At 39.5% G+C, this 22,903-nt stretch overlaps 1 protein-coding gene across 3 annotated transcripts in view; it reads left to right on the top strand.

Annotated features, from left to right (window-relative positions):
- Positions 1-21,702, top strand: part of Creb5 (cAMP responsive element binding protein 5) — a 403,168-nt gene extending 381,466 nt beyond the window's left edge. For 2 of the 3 annotated variants that reach the window (XM_078039920.1, XM_005319150.3), the window contains 4 exons: positions 2,334-2,657; positions 6,507-6,734; positions 14,162-14,270; positions 15,166-21,702. In XM_078039920.1, the coding sequence (XP_077896046.1) occupies positions 2,334-2,657; positions 6,507-6,734; positions 14,162-14,270; positions 15,166-15,329 (825 nt within the window). In that variant the 3' untranslated portion in view covers positions 15,330-21,702. The other variant, XM_078039921.1, reaches the window with a different exon arrangement.
- Positions 21,703-22,903: the final 1,201 nt, after the last annotated feature.

Raw genomic sequence — 22,903 nt, 5'->3', positions numbered from 1 at the left:
TTAATAGTAATGAAATTATAAAAACATAGCTTAGAAAGTTCAAGAATACTATCTACTAAATAAATTTTAAAAAGAAATCATGGTTTCGACATAATTTTTTCATGCTTTTTTTTTTTCACCCTTAAATTGGGAAATATCATTCAGAAACTTTCTCAGGTTAAAGAAATATATAGAGTAATTCAACGGCATTCATTTGCCTTGCTGTTGTCAGGGGTTTTTAAAATTTTATCATGATTCCCCTATTGTAAAATGATCCTACTTGTTTGTCCATCTCTACCTATGCATATAGAATTGTCTGGAATGTTGTTCACCCACCAGCATAAACAACACATTTGGCTCCTGTGGGGCTGATGTCATTGCACTCTAAAGCATTGCTTAAATTTTTTATAATGAGCATTTTTATAAAAACAATGAAATCATTTCTAAACCTTGAAAGGAGGAGCATAGTTGACTTTCCTTTTTAGTGGTCAACACAATGCCACTGTCTGTCTTTCCCAGGCATTCAGGAAGCAAGCTTCCTCAGGATCATCTTTACGCACGTGGGTATTACCATGCCGTCGCATGAACACCTTTTCATTAGAGGAGGCAGGTGGATTGGGTGGCTAGTAGATCAGGTTGTAGGAAATGTTTTCAGCAACTATCTGCATCACTGAGTATGCGACCCTGCCCTCCTTAAAAAAAAAAAAAAAAAAACCTAATGGAGTGTTTTTTTATGTCTAAAGATTTCGATTAATTGAATTAGTATTTTCTAATAGTTTGATGGTTAAGAATCATGAATGTTGTACAGAACTAGATAAGGTGACTTTGATCATCATTTAAATGCAACTCTCTCTTCTTTCACTGATTACACACCACTGCCATCAGGCAGATAAGAGTCCAAATCTGGAGAGAACTTGAACCCCTAGTAAATACTTGATGAAGCCACCGTGCACTTGCCAGTTAGACTCTCATCTCTGGATAGGATACATTTCCAAGGAGTAACTGTCTTCCACAGTACTTGGCTCATTGTGCCCCTTGGGATGAGGATGATAACTGCCTACGTAGAAGAAAAACAATTTTTAAGAAGCTGGGATATATTGATAACCAACTGGTTCTTTGGAAGGGATTTAGCAAATTATGACCGACCATCTGATTTTGTACAACTAAGAGATAAGAATGGTTTTGACATTTTAAATTATTTAAGGAGGCAAAAACAAAAGTAGAGATTTTATGATGTGAAAATTATATGAAATTCAATTGTCCCTAAATATTGGTGTTTGGGAAAATAAACACCATGCTCATTCATTTACATAATGCCTATGGTTGCACAAGGAGTTGTACAAAGACTGTCAGGCCCATGATGTTGAAAAGATGTACTGTATGGCTCTTTATAGAAAAAGTTGGCTCACTCTTGCTTTAAGTTCAAGTAGAAGTTTTTTGTATGCTGTTTGCTGGTTAAAGAGTTAAAGAGCAATGCTTTTGTGCTAGAAATATACCAAGGCAATACTCCAGATCATTCTACTTTCCTCACTTCCTTGTCAAAGTTGGAAGAAAGTAGCTAGGTGCAGTGGCACATGCTTACAATCCCAGAAGCTGAAGCAGCAGGATCACGAGTTCAAAACCAGCCTCAGCAAAAGTGAGGTGCTAAGCAAATCAGTGAGACCCTGTGTCTAAATAAAATACAAAATAGGGCTGGGGATGTGGCTCAGTGGTCCAATGCCCATGAGTTCGATCCCTGGTACTCACCCCTCCACCCAAAAAAAATAGTTGGAAGAGAGTAACCATGTGAGAAAAGTTAGATTATCAGAAGGGACCATGAGAGGACTTGGTAACAACTGAAGAGGACTTGCATACTGCCTCCAAAGCTTATGGATCACTACTGCTAACTTGAACTCTAACAACAGCAGTCTTCCTGCATTTGAAAATTTGAAACATTTCTTCCATGCATCTGAGAAATCTTTTGAGAGGTAGAATCTTTAATTCTTCTGATTCTTACAAAATGTAGCAACTTATCAGATGGGAGCCCCCTGTTCAGTGGCATTATCATATTGAATGGTACTATTTGGTTTGCACTTGCATTTGACTATCAATAGAATATAGTGAATGATTACAGAGTAGAAAATAACTTTTAGTGGAATACCTGAATCTTTAACAGCTATGGCTTACATTACTCCTCCTACCTCCCACAATATGTGAGTATGTGTTAATACCGAAGCTATCCTGCTACGAGTAGCAATATAGACAATAGTACTTTGAAATATTATCAAACTGAACCCATGAGTCAATTTGCTTCAAAATTCCCATTGTGTCCACGAGTGACCTCAGTTGTCCTTTCTCTGTTTGTTCTGTTGCAGAGGCTGAAGGCTGCATTGACTCACCACCCTGCTGCCATGTCCAACGGGAATATGAACACCATGGGACACATGATGGAAATGATGGGCTCCCGGCAGGACCAGACGCCACACCACCACATGCACTCACACCCGCATCAGCACCAGACGCTGCCAGCCCACCACCCCTACCCGCACCAGCACCAACACCCAGCACACCACGCTCACCCTCAGCCCCATCACCAGCAGAACCACCCACACCACCACTCGCACTCCCACCTTCATGCACACCCAGCACATCACCAGACCTCGCCGCACCCGCCCCTGCACACCGGCAGCCAAGCACAGGTAGACCCTCTCCATGACCAGTTTCCTCTTCTAGCTCTTCTTGATAAGGGTGCAAGCTCTAACCATGTGTGCACGGGGTGGGAGTGGGGGGGGGGACCCTGAAGCAGCCTTGCTTGACAGGCCTGGGTGTTCCATAGGACCTTCTGGGAAGCTGTGTTCATTTCCTGAGACAACAATTACCCATAAGACACTATCAGATCATAATTTCTCTAAATATTATAGTAAATTTCAAGCCCATTTTGTTGGGAGGGAGGACCATAAATTTGAAGTTCTCCAAAATGTATTTTGCAGCATATTTCAAAGCTGCTCTTAAAAACAGTAAGATAATGGGAGGATTAAGAGGAATTTAAACTAATGATGAAAGATGAGTAAAAAAAATGAGAAAAATGAAGTTAATGCTAACCCTGGTCTATCTGTTATAGTTTAAAACATCCTAGGGACTCAAATTTATCACCTGTGAAATGGAAGTTAAATACAAAGGGCAATATTCCTGAGTGGCAGTGAATGTTAAAATCTAAAGAGTAACAATTCATGCAGACAAATAAGCTCCGTAATGGATGCTAGGGCATAAGGTACTGTGTAAATGCTGAAGAGAGGTGACTCATCCCACCAAATGTGAAATGCGTTGGAGGAAGCAGAGAGCGAGCGAGCCAAGCTCATAGATGATCAGACCAAGAGAAAGGCCAAATCCCAAGGGTGGAGAGTCACCAGGAGTGGCTAAAAAGAAAGCCAGCATTTAGACTAAACTGAAAGAGAGTTGGGGGACCAGGCAGACGTTATGTCACCCAGACCAAGGAGAGAGGCCAGTCCCTATATGGGAGGGGGTTTTAGTAAGCAGATGGAGGGCACATCCAAGAACATGGCTGGCCCCAGACACTTTGGATCCTCCAGTAGAATGAGCTTCATCAGTCCCCTCCACCCATCCTACACTGCCAGGTCCCAACCAGCTGTGTCAGAACCCTGTCGGACGCTTGGGACCGCCAGTAGCGCTTATTCACTGTCTCCTCCATCTTCCTTCTCTAAAGACAAGAGCTTTAGAGTGGCAGAACAGTTCTCTTTCTAATTTACTTGTTGTGTGACTGTGGACAAAGAACAATGAACCTCCTTAAATCTTGCTTTTTACAAAGTGGGGTAATCATAGACTACATTCATAGGCTCTTGTGAGTATTAAATCTCTGTAGAAGTTTTCAAAATGTGTTAGCAATGATAAATTCCAAACCAAAACAATTTAGAAGAAGTTGAGCAATAAAATACTACCTGGACCACCTTTTTAGTCACATTTTTAGTAAAATGTTGCACTGGGACATGAATTTAAAAGAGAGAAAGGAAACTCTCAGATCAAAGCTAGACAAATTGAGTCTCATTATGTACCGAATTTTTAAGGAAAAGAAAAACATCAAGGTTTGGTTGCCTTCTTGAGAAAGTTATTCACCAGCAAGTTTAATAGCTCCTTACATATAAAAGTCATTCATTAGCTAAGTACCAATTAGCCAATTGCCCTCTGTTTCAAGTCATTAAGTGGCCAATTGGATATGCAATTAGTTAATTGCTATTATAATTAGCTGTACCAACAGTTTCTTTTTTATCCCATACTTAAAAAAAAAAAAAGAAAAAAGAATCCTGGTTTGGTCTTGCTAAAATTTGAATGATAATTTAGACTGTATTCTACAATACCAGTCTTCAAATTTTATCAACTTGGCTGATCACAGAGATCTTGTCATATTGCTTAATAGTATAATTATCTGTATAGCAGGGATAGACATTTATAAAAGTCCTTCTAACTCTGAGACTATGAGATGTCTTGGAATAAATCCTGCTTTTTCAAAAATCACAATTCATTGTTTGATCCAAACTGGCAGAATATCATTGCCAAGAAAATTCCACTTTAACATAAAATGATAATTACCAGGAACACAATTTCTGATTGTAGGGTTGCATTCGCAATTTTTCCTGTTTCTTATGATTATCATGCAAAAATAATCATATTGTAGGTCCAGGTGTCACTTCACGGACACTAGAAATTTCTCTTAACCAACTTCGCACCTCCCTTAAACCCAGAATCTGCACTACACCCAAAACCACCCCATCTGGCTTACCACATTTGGGCAAAGGCACAGGAAAAGCATAACCAGTTGCAGGTTGATTGAAATAGGGGAGGACCTGGTTTTGAAAGACAGGTCCCTGCAATAGAGATGGAAAAAATCAGTTTTGCCTAGTCTTGCCTGAGACTGGCAATAAGAGATCGCTAATTATTCACAAAAGAAACAGTAAAGGCAAAAACCATCACAGAGCACTTTCCCTCCTACTGCTTGGCGTGTCAGGAGTGAGCTCAGGAGTTAGCCTCTGAAATGACCAGTGCTACATCTTTGCCAATAACAAGGATTATGTCATCATCAGCAACTCTGATGAGTAAGACCTTAGACAATTTATTTTGCTATTCCTCTGTGATCAGGAGGAAAGGCGTCGCCAATAAAGAATTTTAGAAAATGTCTTTGCTTTAGATAAAATTACTGAGATGCAGTCCGACCTCACTCCTGAGCCTGATTCTTTTATAGTTAGTCATAGAAGGTTTGATAGAGGTTAGGACTGAAATCTATCACCATCAGTCAGCTGATGTCAACCCGTAGCCATCATTAGTACAATTACAGTCATCCTGATTGATTTCAATCAGAGGGTTGGAATGTGGTCGAAAAGGTTGTTTGGCTTCATTTTTAAAACTCTTTTGCCTGTTATTTCTGCAGGTTAAATGTCTCTTGTGAAACAACTTTATAGGTATTATAGCCATAAACCTAATTGACTGAGAAATAGGAGAGGTGGGGGGAAACCACCCTTTATTGAGAATGAAGAAGGAGGAAGGAGCAAAGTGAATTAGGGAAAGCATTAAGTGTCCAGACATATAAAGAATCAGCTGTAGAAATTTCATAAGGTGCTGCACGTCTGCCTTATGGAGAGAAATAAAGCTACATGGGTGGGGGTCTCCAAAGCCTTAGATGTCACTGAGTCCCATGCAGACATTACAAGAAGTCTATAAGCATAGTAAAACTTTTTAATAAAGTGTTCTGCCACTCCTAGGACTTCCTTATGACGCAGGTATGTGGTCATGTCCGCTGTCCCTCTGTGTCCTACACATGCAGCGGAATCAAGGCAGCCTCAGCATCAAAGGTCAGGCCTCCCAATCACCTGGGAAGCTCTCAGACTTCTCCTCCACCTTGCTCAGAACTCTGAGGATCAGCAGACCCATCTAGAGCCTGCAGGTCCAGCTAGTCCTGGGCATGAAGAACTGTGAAATAGTGAAACTAGAATTCCAGCCATCTTCCTGTTTCACAGGGTTCTTTCCATAAGAGTCACAGTGGTGACAAAGTCCCAGAATTTGTCTAGGGAGGCGGTTGTAACACCCCTTGAATGAAAAGAACCTGCCAGAGGTTTTCTGCAGATAACAGTCGTCAGTGATGTGGCAACCTGGACCCCTCTGTTTTCACCGTATAGCCATCCATTGGCTACTTGAAAGTTCTTTGGAAAGTACCTTAAATAAAAACATTTCTTACACCTGAAGGAGGAAAAAAAAAATGTTTCATCTATCATGATTTGGCCAAATGCCTGTCAGGGAAAAATCTACCCATCTTTTCCTAAGTCATTCCTGTCTCTGGGTAAAACATCAGATTAAAGCTCAGTGATGCTTTTTCTTTTCTTTGGCGAGTGTGATTTCATTGTTTATTTCATTCATAGAAAACAAGTTCAATGTGCTTACTAAAGCAACTGGCTTCCTGTGCTCTGCATTATAAAGTAAGCTCGGGTTTCTTCCCTTGTCCCTCCTGGTTACCATGGCCTCCTCCCTCTCTGTGCCCACAGGTTTCACCAGCCTCGCAACAGATGCAGCCAACCCAGACCATACAGCCACCCCAGCCCACAGGGGGACGCCGGCGAAGGGTGGTGGATGAAGATCCCGACGAAAGGCGGCGGAAATTTCTGGAACGGAACAGGGCCGCTGCCACCCGCTGCAGACAGAAGAGGAAGGTCTGGGTGATGTCACTGGAAAAGAAAGCAGAAGAACTCACCCAGACAAACATGCAGCTTCAGGTGCAAGGCCACTGTCTCTTTCCCCAGTTCTCCAAGGCCCTGTGCACAGTTGGTATTTCCTGCCTCCCAGGCTCCTGTTGACTTACAGAGTCCTACCACACACTTTGCCCTCAGAGGAGGCTCAAGCCTACTCATCCAGCTTTATTAATTCTGAGACAAACAAAATAGTCCATTCAGTTTTCAGTCACTCCACCTACAAAGCTCTGAAAAGGGAGGACCCACCCAGCTAAGTCGTAGGGCTGAGAGCTCAGGCTTTGATCAGACAGTGGTTCAAACCCTGGCTCAGCAGTGCTTGCTGAGTTTAGCCTCCCTGACTCAGTTTCCTCATGTATGAGATGGGAATGGTACCTTTAGAGAGTGTTTAGAAGAAATAAATGAACTAATGTCTATGGAGCAGTTGACACAGTACCTGGCCCAGAACAAGTCTTGAACTGAAAGGTAGCTGTTCAACTTCGGCAGGTTGAGAGGATCCCTTTGGCTTATGCCCTATGACCTATATTTTTTGTTGAGTGGAAGAAAGGAAGGTTTATGGTTGTTATTTGGCTCTGAAAGAAAAGGCAAATTTCCATCTTGTTTTCAAACTCAGTAAGATTTGAAACATGCATGAATTTTGCTTTTCATGAATGGCTTAACTGGGGACATTTTATAATAAGGCCATTTCTGGAGTGTTTGAAAAGAAGCCGAGGAAACTCTAGTACCCGAGGAAACTCTAGTACCCAGAGCATAGTGCACTTCAGAGCCTTTGTTCTGACATAAAAAGAAGAACATGCTCACCCACAAAATCAATTGACATGTGACAAATAGAGATAGCAGTCAGAGTTGAGATTATAACCTCCAGGAACTGAGAGGATGGCCAATAGCACCTTAATAGTTCATAGATCACCTTCATTTCCTCCCCACCCCCAACTTCTGGTCCTTTGTGCATCCTTAGGAAGAAGCAGTTCATGTGCCAAATCCCCAAAGTTTTGGCTTTTCTTTTTTGGTTCTGGGGATTGAACCCAGGGCAGCTTAACTACTGAGCTACATCCCCAGCCCTTTTTAAAATATTTGAAACAGCATCTCACTGAGTTGCTTAGGGCCTCACTACGTTGCTGAGGCTGGCTCTGAACTCAGGATCCTCCTGCCTCAGCTTCCAGAGCCACTGGGATTACAGGTGTGCACCACCACGGTGGCCCAGAAGCCTTTGCAGTTTCAATTTCACTGAATGGAAATACCCTTAGGGCATTCAGTGTACAAAGGGAAAGTAGATGAGGAAAGTTTTGGTTATACATGGATGAAATTTCATAACTTATAGATGTTGACTCCTCCTCTCCCAAATGTATTATTCTTTTTGAGATGGACATAAGCAAGAAACTGGGAAACATGACAAGATATGGGGAAGAAAATAACACACCAATTGCCCCACACCCCAGTTTGTATGCTACATAAAGGTTGGGACTATGTCTTTTTACCCCTGCCCCATTTCTTTCCCCTGTGTCTAGTAGAGTGTCTACACTTAAGAAGTGTTTATTGAACCAATGGATGAATTCTCCATCTCTGGAGTGGCCATGAATTGGCCACCCTTGGCATGGATGTGATTTCAGGGTGTCAATCCACTGAGGAATGGCTGGACCTAAGTACCTTTAAAGCCACTCCTAGAATCTGGCAGGCACAGTAATCTTTAAGAAGCTTTGAGGTAGAACACAGATAGGGTTTTAATATTAATAGTCACAATATAAATCTTGATATTTATTGAAAAAATGTAATTAGAACCTGAAACCTGAAATTTCACAGATATTATTGGTAAGGATAAGACTAAATCATTTTTAAATGATTTGATTTGCACATACATGTTAGTAAAAGCTCTGGTCTGTGTAGAACTAAAAAATATTGCACAGTGGTTCTGCAATGACTAAAGGGGGGATCCAGGAATTTGCTCCCAGTCCTTAGGGCTGCGGATGGATGGTGAAAACATGCAAGTTTTCTTAATCTTGGCACTGTTGGCTTTTAGGCCCCATCTTCCTTTGTTGTGATCTATGTATTGTAGGCTACTGAGCAGCATCTTTGGCCTTTGCCCACTAGGTGTCAGGAGCAAAGGAGCATATCCCCCCCTCCCAAAAGTGATAACCAAAAAGTCTCCAGACCTTGCCAAATGCCCTGTGGTTAGAACTGGGATCATGGTAGTGGTGCAAAATCAGCCTTGGTTAAAAACCACTGGCTTTCCAGCTGGCACTTATCAGATACAAGCAGTCTTTAAGTCAGTGGTAAGTAAAATGAATCCTTGCTGAGTTCCTCCAGGTCCTAGCAGAGAGCCAGGAAAGCAATGATGCTAGTTGAGTTTGAGGTCAGATGAGTTCATGACTTAACATATACATATTTATGACTGCTTTCACAAAATACTCAAGGTAAACTTACCCTTTACTAGACCACTGATTTCTTTTTTGTAATTTCTTTAGAGCAAAATGGCTAGGGAAAAAAGAGATTTTAAGAAATCTAGCTCCTGAAAACCAGGAGGGAAAAATCTATTGAGTTCATGTAACAGAAACTAATATCCTTTGGTTATTAATGCAGAGTGCAAAGAAGGAAAAACCTCTTAAAAGACTGAGTTGTTGATATTTTCCAACCACTGCTCTGCTTCAGAAGGACAGAAGCCACAAGCGTCCAGTGTTTTCTGTGACGTTGCGGCTTCTGCATCTTGCCCTGTGATGCTGGAGAGGACGCTGCAGAGATTCTGCTACCTTTGAGTGACCCTTTCCCTCTCACTGGACCTTTGTCAACACAAAAAAGGTGTCTCTCTTGAGGCTGGTTCAGTAAGCCAAATTTTAAGTAAACAGAAATGAAAGGTGCTAAGCAAACAAACACCAGCCAAACGGAATACCCAAGGTCTGGATGGCCAGCTGCCACGGTGGAGTTGTTTTCCAGCATAGAACCTTCTAGTTAGGCTGCAGCATTTCAGATTGGAAAAACCAGACCTAAGAAAACAAAAATCAAAACCCCAGACTTCATTTCCTAGTCGCACAACAAATCTGACCAAGAGGTCAGCACAGGTGTAAGGAATTAAGGGAAAATTAGAAACCACCCAAACTGACATTTTATATAGGGAGAAACTGAGTTTCAGAGAGATAAGGAGAATTCCCAGCTATCACCCAACCAGTAAGGAGCAGAAGGAGTCCAGCAAGATTTCTGTGAACTTAACCCGCTGCTTTTCTATCTTTCATTCTAAAAAGATCTTAAATTAAAGGAATTCACATCCTTCTTTGTGATACAGAGTGGCTAAAAATCACCACTGATGTGGTGCTCAGTAGACCATTTGAGTTCAGTAGAGGATATGGAAATCATCTGCACTTCCATGGGTGCATGGAAGTAATTGCTTTTCCTTTTTAGTGCAAAGACACATGGTCTAAGTTGCCGCTGAAATTTTAGACACACAAGCCCAGGTCTGGGACTTGGCAAGAGAATAGGCCAGATGGGAACTGTTGCTTGACAAATTGAAAGCCCTTTGTTGCAGAGTGAACCAAACCTGGTCTCCACTAATCTAAAAACAAGAGGGGGCGGTGGGTACATCGTAGGGCCCATTTTGATAATTATTTTTTTGGCATGAACTACTGCTCACACCAAAAAAAAACATTCTGGATTTATCACATATCAAAATGACATTCCCCAAACAAAGAAACTGTAACTGTAGCTTTTAGGGACTCCTTGGATTACTTGTTTAAAGAATGTTATCATAGTATTGAAAAACTTATGGATTTAAAAATAGATCAGTCCAACTGGATTTTTCCTCCTATAGTCTCTATTTAAATGGCTTACTGCTTTAGAGTAGCAAACTCAAATTAGTTTATAAAAATTTTTTTAAAAAATGAAGATTGATTACCACAAAAGAATCAATACTTATTATTTATACTTTGCTTTTGCAAAGTATGTTTCTACTGAGACCTAGAACTCTTACTATAACCTATAGAGGGGAATTTTACAACTGGCGATTTTCCTTGATTCATAAAGTAAGGTCATTCAGAGTAAGAAAATGCCTCCAGAAGTCCTGGCTTTTATTTCCCTATTGGACTTGGAGGCCACATTTGATTTCTTTCATGCACTTTGAAACATTTGCTATCTGGTTTTTCCCTTCCAAAATGAATTCAAGGTGATTCTACTTATGTTGCCTTGAAAGGATTTTTCTTAAAATATAGTCTAGTAATTCTGCATTTCCTACATCAATCCGTCTTTCAATATGGAATCTTTAAAATAATTCTGCATGTACAGAGTACACAACCCATTCTCCTTTTCTAGGACAGTGATTCTTGACCTTCCTTAATTAGCCAAAGTGCCCTTCTGGAAACTGCTGAAGGTGCCATGGTCTCTCACAACGTGGACACACGTATGGACATACAAAACTTTGCTGTAAAATGAAACTATATATATATTGCTTTAGAATCTGCCCTGATGAAGGCAGGGAGCACATGAGATGCTGAAGCTGGATTCCTTATGAAATCCAAGACCTGAAAGATTAATAAATATATTTGAGAATATTAATGGTAGTGAATTAATGAATACAAGTAAAGATTGGGTTCTTCATTACAGAATCAGTTTTTCAATAGAAGGCAACACAAAAACACTCATGGAATAAGAAACTCTCTTTCTGGGAGGAACTTAGAGAACTTGTACAATTGTCTTGTTTTGTACCTGGTTGATGTAGCCATTTAGGCCTCAACAGCCATTATACATTCTGTCTCCCCGTCTCTCTCTCAGTAGTGGGGATTGAACCCTGGGACTAACCCTTTATGCCCACCCACCAGCTGAGTGTTCCTTTCTCTGATAGATCTGCACCATAAATTTCTGTGCCTTTTAGGTCTTTACTTAATATTTACAGTATCATAGTTATGTGTGTATATGATCTGAACAAGAGGCTGACTCTTCTTCTTTACTGAAGATATTAGTTATTTATTTTTCAATCATAACATGACTACAATGACTAGCACGTTACATTAGAAATATGTCCATACTCTATATCTTTAAGTGATGGTCAGTTTTTACAACACTCTCTGTATTTTTACATTTTTATAGACCTTTGAAATTCTCAGGGCCTTGGTTTCTATACTTAGAACATATTGGTTTGTTGGTAAAGTGTTTTGCTATTCAGAGGAAACAGACCAGGAGTATATATATAATGTTCAGAATTGTAATTTGCTGCCGTTCTATAGTAAAACAGTTTTATACAAGCTAAAGGTTCATTGTGAAATGGTTTGGTGTGTGTAGAAACCCAGAGAAAGGGATTCATATTGTTTTATTTAAAGAAGCAATGAACTCTTCATGCCTGGAGAGCAAGTGCTACCTTCAAAGGGTCTAACTGCCCAGAATAGGGTGGCAGAAGAAAAGGAGCCTAAACTCTCCTGCTGCAAGATGGTCACCAAGCAGGATTAGTTTTTCTTCCTGAAGTTCAAGAAAGCGAGAAAACTCAGTTTGGGTTTCATATTGGCTTGTTTATCGTTTTCTAAATCACAGTAGAAAAGTGTGAATGCACTAAATTTGAAACTCAATTCCATTTTCAAACAATTGCCTATATTATCTGAAGCTGAGAACCTCTACTCAGAGGGCAGATGTCCAGGAATGGTGATTTCAGAAAAATGTTATTCTTGTGGTCAAAATGCAAATAATATGACATTTCATCCTGAAGCATACACACACACACACACACACACACACACACCACACACACACACACACACAATCTGAGTTTCCTTGTCTGTTTTGTGGGTTATTTGTTTTTTGTTTTGTTTTGTTTTGTTTCTAACCAGAGATTTCTTTTATATAATGGTCTAACAATGACTTTCTTTGATCGTGTTATTTTATGCAGAAGGAGAACTGGGAAAAAAAAGGATTTAGGCATGATTTTGGAGAGAAAAGAGTTAGCGTTTAAGGCTATCATAAATTATCCTATAAATAAAGGGGTTGACAAGGGTCAGTTTGGGTTGTGACAGGACCCCTTATCAATCTACTCATTGGGAAGTGGGACGTACTGTTTACCTTCATGAATGTTCTCAGGTTTAAGAGCAATTTTCCTGTGCAATTAAGTGACTTATTCATCATTAAGGTTAATTTCTCAAACAGGCATTTTTATTTTGTAGTTCAGAGGAGAAAGGGAAATGCTTTTGTAGATGAGATTTTTATTACCTTGTTATTAATGTTACTCAGTGTGCAGTTACTTATAATGTTGTACTCAGTGTTTTAAATGACTTTGGAAATGGGAAATGTTATTTGAAACAAGTTTTAGTTATTTTTAAGTAACATTTAGAATCCCATCCTGACTTCTCTATGTGAAAAATACACGCCTGCAAAGCCAAGTTCATATGGCAAGTGTAGATACAACTTAATGACAGCAACATTCAATACCCTTTTCTGTGCATGCTTTTTAAAATTTTCCTACATGTGAAATATAATGCCTGCCAGCCACAAATCAGCCTTGGCCAGAGAGAGGGTATTATTTATCACAATTTTAAAACAGCTTATTTTATATAGTGTGATGTTTATAGTTTACTTTTATCAAGAGGAAGCACCTTCCAGCCAACCATCTATTCCACATTCATATTTGTAGACAATGGGTACCCAGTACACTGTTCTACAAAGCTATGAACAAGTCTTTGTGGATTACTACATAAAAGTAAAAATTTAAGGCACTTATCTGAGTAAATAAAAACTCTTACAATCTTGATATTGTGGAAGAAAGGAATTTATAGACTGAAATTAGCCAAAATAGTTAACAGACTGATCAAATTAATCCAGTCACAGCCCCAAATGTTTTTACTTCTTGTCTCCCTGGGCTGACATTTTCCTGATAGTAGATAGCCAACACTGTACCACGGGCTTCAATGCTCCCTTCAAAGTGGGCCACAAGCTGGGTTGCTCAGTCACAACTCAATGGAACTTCTTGTATGTGCTTCTCCTTGTCCTTGTATGGAATGTAACCCTGAAATTGTGAAGGTTATAATGACGAAATTTATTGAATATTTAACATGCACTATGCATTGTTCCAAGTGTTTTACATCTGCCACCTTCCTTAACCCTCACAATAACTCATATGATATTGTGGTGTTTCTATCTCTGTCTTACAAAGGCAGAGCTAGGCTGGGTTGTTATCTTTCTAGAATCAGACAGAAAGTGTTCAGTGGGGTTTCTCACCTGCATCACCTGGCTCGGGAGCACACCTAAAATGTGTGCAACCCTTCCACGTCTGGCCTTTGACTAGAGTTCAGCTCTTGATTTAAAGTCTAACTAAGTCCTTAGTAAATTGAAGGCAAGCTTCAAACCTTCAGATGGACCCCTTTTAAATAAAATGGTCTTATTGTCATTCAGACATAATAGAAAAGGTTGCTAGTTTCATTGTTGAGATGGCATAGGGCTTTGGGTTATACTCTGTGGTGTTCTCAACATGACTATAATCTGTCTCTTTCCAGAATGAAGTATCTATGCTGAAAAATGAGGTGGCCCAGCTGAAACAGTTATTATTAACACATAAAGACTGCCCAATAACAGCCATGCAGAAAGAATCACAAGGATATTTAAGTAAGTCCCAGACTCTTGCTTTTTTTGATATCCAGTGTTTTGCCACAAATTTTGTATTGAATTTTACCGAAAGAGCAAAGGAAAGGGTAGTGGTACTCCCAGGCATATATATACTGGAATTCTTGAATGCCTATTCTGCTAGGAGGATCCCTCTTTACTGACCCCATCCAACATCATACACACCACCTCCTGGTGATTTGGGCTAATCTTTCCCTGGCATTCTATATTGCAAAATACTATCAAATTCCTATTTTGTAGCTGGTAAGGAAATAGCCTGCTGGAAGCCATTCACCAGTGGCCTGTCTACTTGAGAAATCTGTAAACTGGGAAAAAGGCATTTGGTGAACTGCTTCCAGTGCCTTGGCAAACACTGCATGGGACCCACTGAGCTGAAAAGCTAGTGACCCATTTTCAGTTTACCATTAGATAAACTGATCTTGATCCCAGTTTCTACACCCAGAAGTCAGTAGGTTAAATGCTAATTGAATAGGGGTTGGGGGAAGGACCAGTGGTCTGTGGCTGAAGGTCAATTTATTTTCAAATAATTTTTTAGATTGAGCAACACAGATTCTCCCTCCACATGTGAGTATTTTTCCACATTTGATACATGGCTGTTTATCTGAGAATCCAAGATGGGGAAGTTCACACATCAAGACTCAAACACGTGAAATCGTTTTGCCAAAACAGGAAGCATGGCTTGGCTTGTAATGATAAATCCGGGAGGTATAGCTCTGTGACCCCAGATTAAAATGAAATTTTGAATTCAACTTCCAGAAGGAAATGTGCGCAACCCTTCCATGTCAAGTCAATGTCTGGTCCTGTTTTTATTCTGAGGAGTTTGCAAGTCCACACAAGAAAAAGCTATATTGGTGTGTGCATATGTGTTTTTTCCTAGGTCCGGAGAGTAGTCCTCCCGCAAGTCCTGTCCCAGCTTGCTCACAGCAGCAGGTCATCCAGCATAACACCATCACTACTTCCTCGTCAGTCAGTGAGGTGGTGGGAAGCTCCACCCTCAGTCAGCTCACTACTCACCGAACAGACCTGAATCCAATCCTTTAAAATGCACGGGTCAGACCTTGCCTCCAAGAAGAGCTGTAGCATACCATGCACCCTTTCTCCTAAGGGCATTTTTAGAATTAACTCAGAGCTGGAAGACTCCTCAGCCCTTCAAAGACTGGCTTTCATTTTTATAGTTACTATGGAAATGTTGTCTTTTATACTTAGTTATATAAGAAAAAAAAGGGAGTTATGCAATTAATATCTGTCGGCTTGGGAAACGCTTTGGTGCTTTTCTCCAATTTTCTGGTACCAGTTACTTGTTTATAAACGGAACCTCTTCTGTATATAGCCATGGTTTCCTTCTTATCAGTCCAGCCCTTTGTCTGAAACATTGACTCTTGTTAAAACACAGCTTTTAGCCAAAATGAGGCATACCTAGATGTCAAGTGAGACTGATCAAGGTAACTGGGTAGGAAATCTGATGACGTCATAACTCATGTTGAGCTTGCGCTGTGACATCACCAGAATCCCAGATTAAACACACAGCCTTTCTGCAACTGTTTCTGTCTTACCAGAAAACAAATTAGAAGATCCACCCACGTCCTAATAAAACCACCAAGCACCTCCCCTCCTCTCCTCTTCTCTTGGTCCACTTGCTCAAATGCCCAATTTCCCTCTCTATTTACACTTTATCTTGGGCTCTTGTCTTCATTTTAACCTTCTTCTGTTTTATGTTTTTCCCCTTTAGCATTACATGTGAAGAAAAAAATTAATGTTTAAAGAAAAGAAAAAGCAAACCTCAAAAATATGGACTTAGCCATTGCTTCATTTGCCTGTAACCCACAGCTGGAGTTCATTCAATTCTCACTTTTTACAAAATAGTAACCAGGAGATGTTTAATGTGCCTGATTTAAGGTTTTTAATAATCAGAGCAAATAAAGGTGGTTTAGTTATAGGTGAAGCACTGTTGAATGCCAGCTGTGGAGACAGTAGGAGAGGGAGATTTGTAAGCCCCAATTGTGAAAGTCCAAATTATGTTGCGGGGCTATAACATCACACCCTAGAATTACAACTGGTTTTATACAACCTGTCTATAATGTTGAAAATCCATGCACTATATAATAATTCAGAAGGGCTCTATTCACTACACAGATTACATTGTTCAATCATCAGCTGCTAATAGCCTAAGATTTATTATTATTATTTTTTTTTCTTAAGCCTATAGAACTAGCTCTGCTGTTCTGGTGGGTGAAAGCAGACTCACTCCTGTAGAAAGCAAGCCCAGTATTTCCCTGGGGTGCTCTCAGCTCCCAGAACAGTCACGGCGCTCTGTGGCTGCTGACGGAATCCCATGGATATAAGTGGCACAGGCTGCTCACTCCACCCTTCTGAATAATTCTGATTTATATGTTCAACAGCTTACGTGAACTTGCCCATTATAAAAATAAAAAAAGAAAAAATTAAAAAAAAAAAAAACAGATAGGACCCAAACCACAGTCGTGCCTCCTTGGAACAAGCCATTCTACTGTGCTCATGTTTAATATTGCATTTCACAAATAATAGGGGCTAGTGTTTCTCTCTAGCAGTCTAGGCAGGTGCTGGTGTTTCATCTCCATTTGAATGCTTGACCTCCGTGTGTGTGTGTGTGTGTGTGTGTGTGTGTGTGTGTGTGTGTGTGTTTCTGTATGGGTTTTAAAACCAACAGTATTTTACAAAAAGTGTCACTTTTATAAGAATTCAGAAAAGGGAAGGATGTGGCTTTTTTTTTCTCTCACCATAGTTTAAGAATCTATTTTGGAGAAGAAAAAAAAAAAGGAGAAAATATGAGGACCATGAAGCATGATTTTTATAACTAGTTCCAGTTTTATCTAATAACTTACTTTTTAAATCAATATTTATCAACAATCTTTCCATGTATGCAGTGCTTTTGAAAGATGGTTTTGAGGGTTCAGTACAACTTAGGACTTGGATATATGGTCTAAGAATCAGAACAAATACAAAAAGAAAAAAGAAAAAAAAATGAAAAAAAGAAAAGCATAAAAATAATGCAAATGAAAAGGATTTTCTGTTATATTTTAGAGAAACATATCATTTTCAAGTATTTTAAATACTGCATTCATAGTTATGTTTTTTTTTTTTCCAACAGTAACAATGGTTTAACCTGACTGGCTTCTTAAGAAATGTTTAAGATTTAGTTTTAAAAAGAAGTTAACATTTGTATTGCTGTTTTGAAATCAAAAATATTTTTTTTTTTTTTAGAATTCCTTCCTAATACTATCTATATGTCCTCCTCCCCCCAGCACACATGAAAAAGGAAAAGAAGGAACTGGAATGATTGGGGTTTGGGGGGTATTTTTTAAAAATTTTCATTTTGTTTTGCTTTAAGTAAACAAAAACTTTCTTTTCTTTTCTGATGCATAGCACTTAATGAAATGGATTTTTAAAAAATCCATTAGTAATATCAATGCCCAGGGAGTGACCTGTCACTAAAATTATGATTTAGTTACTTCTCTTGATTGAAATATTTAGTTGTTAAACTGAAAGCCTTTGCAGTTAAGAACTTGCCTGAGTTTGCTTAATTCAGCAACTCGACAGTTTGACTGATGTGCATTATTTATAGCTCAATTATGTCTGTTTTTTATGCTAAGTAGGCAAACCAACCACACACGTTAGCAAACCCGCCTCAACGTATAATTAGAGTAAACTGCCTTCTTGTTAGATGCAGGGCCTTTAGGTATGTTCATTCACAGTATGGAAATACAGTAAATGGGAAATGCCAGCTAGCTGCCAGTGCTTGAGATCCCAAACAGAAAGATTCACTGGTCACATCCAGCATTTGGCATACCAATAGTCAGGACTTCACCTAAAGGCAGAGCCTTCACCAGATCACAAATCTTGCCAATCTATGAAAACATTTTTTAAGCCAGTTCTCTCTCCAGCCATGTAGACATTTTTACCAGTCAGTGAAAATGGCCTTCAGAGCGCCATCCTGGGGAGGAAAGGTCCCTGCAGCGCTGCCTCTCATTTGTGTGTGGCTTTCTTCATAGGCTGGATCTGCCTTGGAAGCCATTGCCAGCTTACTGGAAACTTCTACAGTGCCTCCCCTGCCTAATGTGCTGGGGCTAACAACTTAGTACACCTGAAAGCATTTCTACTTGATGATGAATCCCCACCTAAGTGGAGGTTTCTGCATCTGAATTGTTTGTTCTTGACACATTTCTCCATCTAAGATGGCTGGGACAGGGACAGTAGAAGTCCCAGCCATGGATGAATGTATTAATTTCAAAGCCAGGTGTCAAGTCTGATGTTTTCCCTTTGCACTCATACCCTCCCCTCGTGGTGCATGCAGGTCACCTCACCGTCTCAGCACACCCTGAGGGAGACAAGAGGCTTATGTGCCGCCAAGGCATATGTTATAAAAAGTAGGGTGACTTAGAGCAAATGCCCTTTGGTAGCTCATCTAGTCAATGAAATAAAGTGCAGTGCCTGTTCCCAGAGAGAGGTGTCAACGGACAATATTCAGGTAGTTGTTGCCTGTTAGTTAAGCAAATTTTAGTAGATTAGTTGAGTTTGTCATTAAAGTCCTAAACCAGCTACAGTAAAAGACCAGCCTTTGGTCTTTTAAGCATCAGTAACTGCTATAAAACTAGCCATCCAGTTAGGATAGAATGTGCTTCTTTCTGATTAATTAAAACCATCTAAGAAAGTGTATATGTATGTATGTGTGTATACAGTGGAATTCAAGGACCAAAGCAAAATTTGAACAGGAATCTATTAATTTAGAATTTTATAAGATATTTATTAATAAATGTTATTTTTAAACATTCCATTTGAACAGTATTCTTCTGTAGGACCTACTTGTTTTTAAAGTATTAGTCCATAATGAACTACCCTAGTTGTGTGTTTTTTTCATTTTTCAGGGTTTCAAATGGCTGTTCACCATCATTTGGTGGAAACGTTTGCTTAGATCTCTGTGCATAGATATTTCGAGGATTTGTATTGCTCTGTGAGTTATTTTTAAATCTACATTCTGAACCGTTTCTTTTTAACATTTATTTCTTCTTTTCATTTTTTAAAGTAAGCTCTTTAATTTAGGAAGCAGAGTTTTGCTAAAGGGAATCAGTAACTATAACTGGAACAGCTTTCTTGTAAAAGTGCAAAAACAGCTTCATCTCTGATTCTCTCCCCATCTCCCAGAAGGCCTTGCACTGCTCAGCCTCCTTAGAGCTTCCCACCCCTTCCCAAACAAGATGCAGCAGCTTTAAGCCATTCAAGCCCCATTGTGCAGTGTATCTGAGAAGGGAAAGGAAACAACCCATTTACATTTGAATAAAACCGTGCCTATGCGAACAGGAGCAATTTAGAATCTCTTTTCTGCTTTTAAAATAATTTATATTTTAAAATTGCACTTTAGCTTTTTTGATTCCTTTCCATTTCTCTTGTTCTCTTTCTAACCTCTTCCCTATCTTTAAACTTGCCTTTGCTCCCCCCTTGAGGATTCCTCCACCCTTCTTCTAAGGCTCTGAGCTGCGTCATTTAAAATACTTTACAGAATATTTGCACCAGGTACATTTGTGAGCATTCGTGAGTAGCATAGCTAAGACGTGTTTCTCACACCAGCCTAGGTGAAGCCTGCTACAAGAATGCCAAGAAGAGCCAGTACACTATAGGTTTATAGTCTTTGTCCTTTATTCTTAGCATGTTTTTTTTTAAAAAAAAAATGTTATATTATGCAACAGATGTGAGAGGCAGCAGCTAAGCTACTTAAGAATTTTCTATCTCGTCCTCCAAACCAAAGTGTCCTGAATGAGCCAGGAGACTTATTCTTTTGTGCATCATGGTGCACGTTTGACTGTTGTCCTAGCCATAGTTTCTGGGGCTGCCGACATAGCAATGGCCCTATCGATTTCATTCCTAGGTCTCGAAAAAATTCAGTGTTGCCTTGTTAACATGATTAGAGACAGCACCTCTATTTCACAATTATAGTCTAAGAAAGAATAAGAAAACTCCGGAGCAATAAACTTACAAGTAAGATCCAATACCAAAATAAACACACAAAGAAATTTTAAAAACAAAACAAAACAAAAAAAAAAAACCTATCTTGTCATTGTTGTGAAAATAAAAAAGTGTATGTCCATTCAAAATATTTTACTATTTCTTGTGGAGTTTTTCGGTGATGTAATGCTTGTAGCCAAATTACTTAAAGAATGTTTATATATTTTTTTCCTTATAAATTGTCTATTTTTTGAAGAAAAGAAAAACCTATTTAAGTGCAAGCTGTAGAGGGGGGGAAAAGCCAAATTGCCAGCATTTGTTAAAAGATTAATATTCTGAAAGTGGCACTGTGATACCTTTCCAAGCTTATTATCAGAAAGGAATCAATAATTATCAACTGCTCTATTTAAACCAACTTACAATATCTAGCTCATTAGACATCAGGATCTAGAAAGCTCTTCCTAAGCTACTTAAGGTTTTCTTACACTAAGCTTTATATGATAGAACTTTATAGAATTTTTTAAAAAAATAATTTAAGTTGGCCTCAGGACTGAGAAATGTGGGACCTGAATAAATTAGCTTTAAATACATCATTAAAATCTTCCGCACAACAAGCTTATTAGATTCTAGTTGGCTCCTTTGGAACGCCAGTGCTCCTACACGGCAGGACACACTGGAAGGTATCAGCAGTGCCCAAGGACAGTGGGCTTATGAGAAAGGACCCTTCCCAACCAGACAGCCAGTAGACAAGAAGACCTGCTCACCTCCTCTCCTTCTAACCTCTGCTAACCCCATCCACCTCCCAGAGAGAGGAAGCTGCCTACCACCATTGTTTTGGAAAAAAATATAAGCTTGAAATGTCCTCCCTGGTGAGGACATGAGGTTGGAGATCTTCTGAAAAGACCCAGAAAAAAAAAAAAAAAAAAAAAGGCTCCGTTCAAACACAATGTTCTAGGACAATGGAAATAGAAATATTGTCCAAAATTATAATTTAAAGAAAAAAAAAAGTTTAGCACTGTGTAAAGTAAGTGTTGACTGAGGAAGTCCCCCCCCACACACACTAAAAAAAAAAAAAAAAAAAAGGTGCTGTCACTTTAAGTTCTGGACTTGGGGTTGTTTGTCGTTGTAAACAGCAAAGCATTTGTGTTTGTCTGTCTATCTATAAAGCAACCACCTTCCTATTGGAAGGAGAAAAAACTTGGGGGTACATACGTGTAAATATTTGCTGCAGCATTTAATATGTTTAATTTTATGTTAAGCTTTTTGTTGCATCCTGAACACATTTATTGTTACCAATGGACAATGAGTTCATTAAGACTGTTGGACTAGGTCAGATTTTTACATCTCTTTCTAGCAAGAAGAGACAAGATTTTGTGCATTTGTACAAATGTTAATATCACTGCAATTCCAATATAATAAAGCACTCAAATGCAAATAATATATGTAACCTTCGTATGATGAAATTTGGGGTTGGGGTTAATGACATCTGTTCCTCACACATTCTCATTCAGGCCTAGGACACCACTGTTTACCCTTTTAGAGTCACCGTTATCTAAGGACAGGAGGAGGTGAGTTTCTCCTTTCCTGATGTTATTATGTTCCCACTTCCTCTTCCATCAACACTCCAGCTATTTTAGTTAGCTTTTACACTGCTGTGACTTAAAGACCTGACAAGATCGATTTTAGGGGAGGAAAAGTTTATTTGGGGGCTCACAGTTTTAGAGGTCTCAGTTCATAGGCAGCTGACTCCATTCCTCAGGACTCAAGGTGAAGCAGAACATCATGGTGGAAGAGTGTGACAGAGGGAAGTGGCTCATGTGATGATCAGGGAGCAGAGAGAGACTCCACTTGCCAGGTACAAAATATATACCCCAAAGGTACACCCCCACGGAGGAGCCACCTCCTCTAGCCACAGCCTACTCACCTACAGGTTTTAATGGCTTAGTTAATCCCATCGGGGGGGTGTTCAACCACTGATTGGGTTAAGGCTCTCATAACCCAATCATTTCTCCTGTAAACCTTCTTGCATTGTCTCACACATGAGCTTTTGGGGAACTCATATTGAACATATTCAAGCCATAACACCAGCTGAGGTCACATCTAATACATCCATAGTGGTTTGGCCACATAACTTCATTTCACTATAAGAGTTTGGGACTCTCACATCTTAACAGGCAAGAAATACAAGCATCCCCGTCTAGATCATGTTCCTGTATGTCTAGGAGCCAAGGATCAAATGCTAGTTACACAGACAATCGGATTCCTGGAGTTCTTTCCCTGACTTCCTGAGAAGCCCTAAGGGCGGTGATAACCCCTTGATGTGTTCTAGACACATCCCTCCTTCCCTTCCTCCTCTGACTTTCATTCCTTTATGAATTTTTTTTAGTTATTCTCCTTTTTCTCTTATTCTCATGTCTGATCTGTCAGCAAGATCAGAATCCTATCATTTAGCAGTATTATTATGATCTGTCTCAGACCTCAGTGTGTCTCACCTGGATTATTACAATAATTTCCTAACTGGTAGCCAGAAGGAAGCTTTGATAACGGAAGTCAAACCCTGTCCCTTCAAAACTTGATGGCGACTTCTCATGAAATTCAGGGCAAAACAAACATCAGTTACCACCGTCTACTTCAAGTTC

This window comes from Ictidomys tridecemlineatus, chromosome 2 (assembly GCF_052094955.1).
Source record: "Ictidomys tridecemlineatus isolate mIctTri1 chromosome 2, mIctTri1.hap1, whole genome shotgun sequence".
NCBI classification, from domain to species: Eukaryota; Metazoa; Chordata; class Mammalia; order Rodentia; family Sciuridae; genus Ictidomys; species Ictidomys tridecemlineatus.
This window is presented reverse-complemented; position numbering and strand designations above follow the sequence as displayed.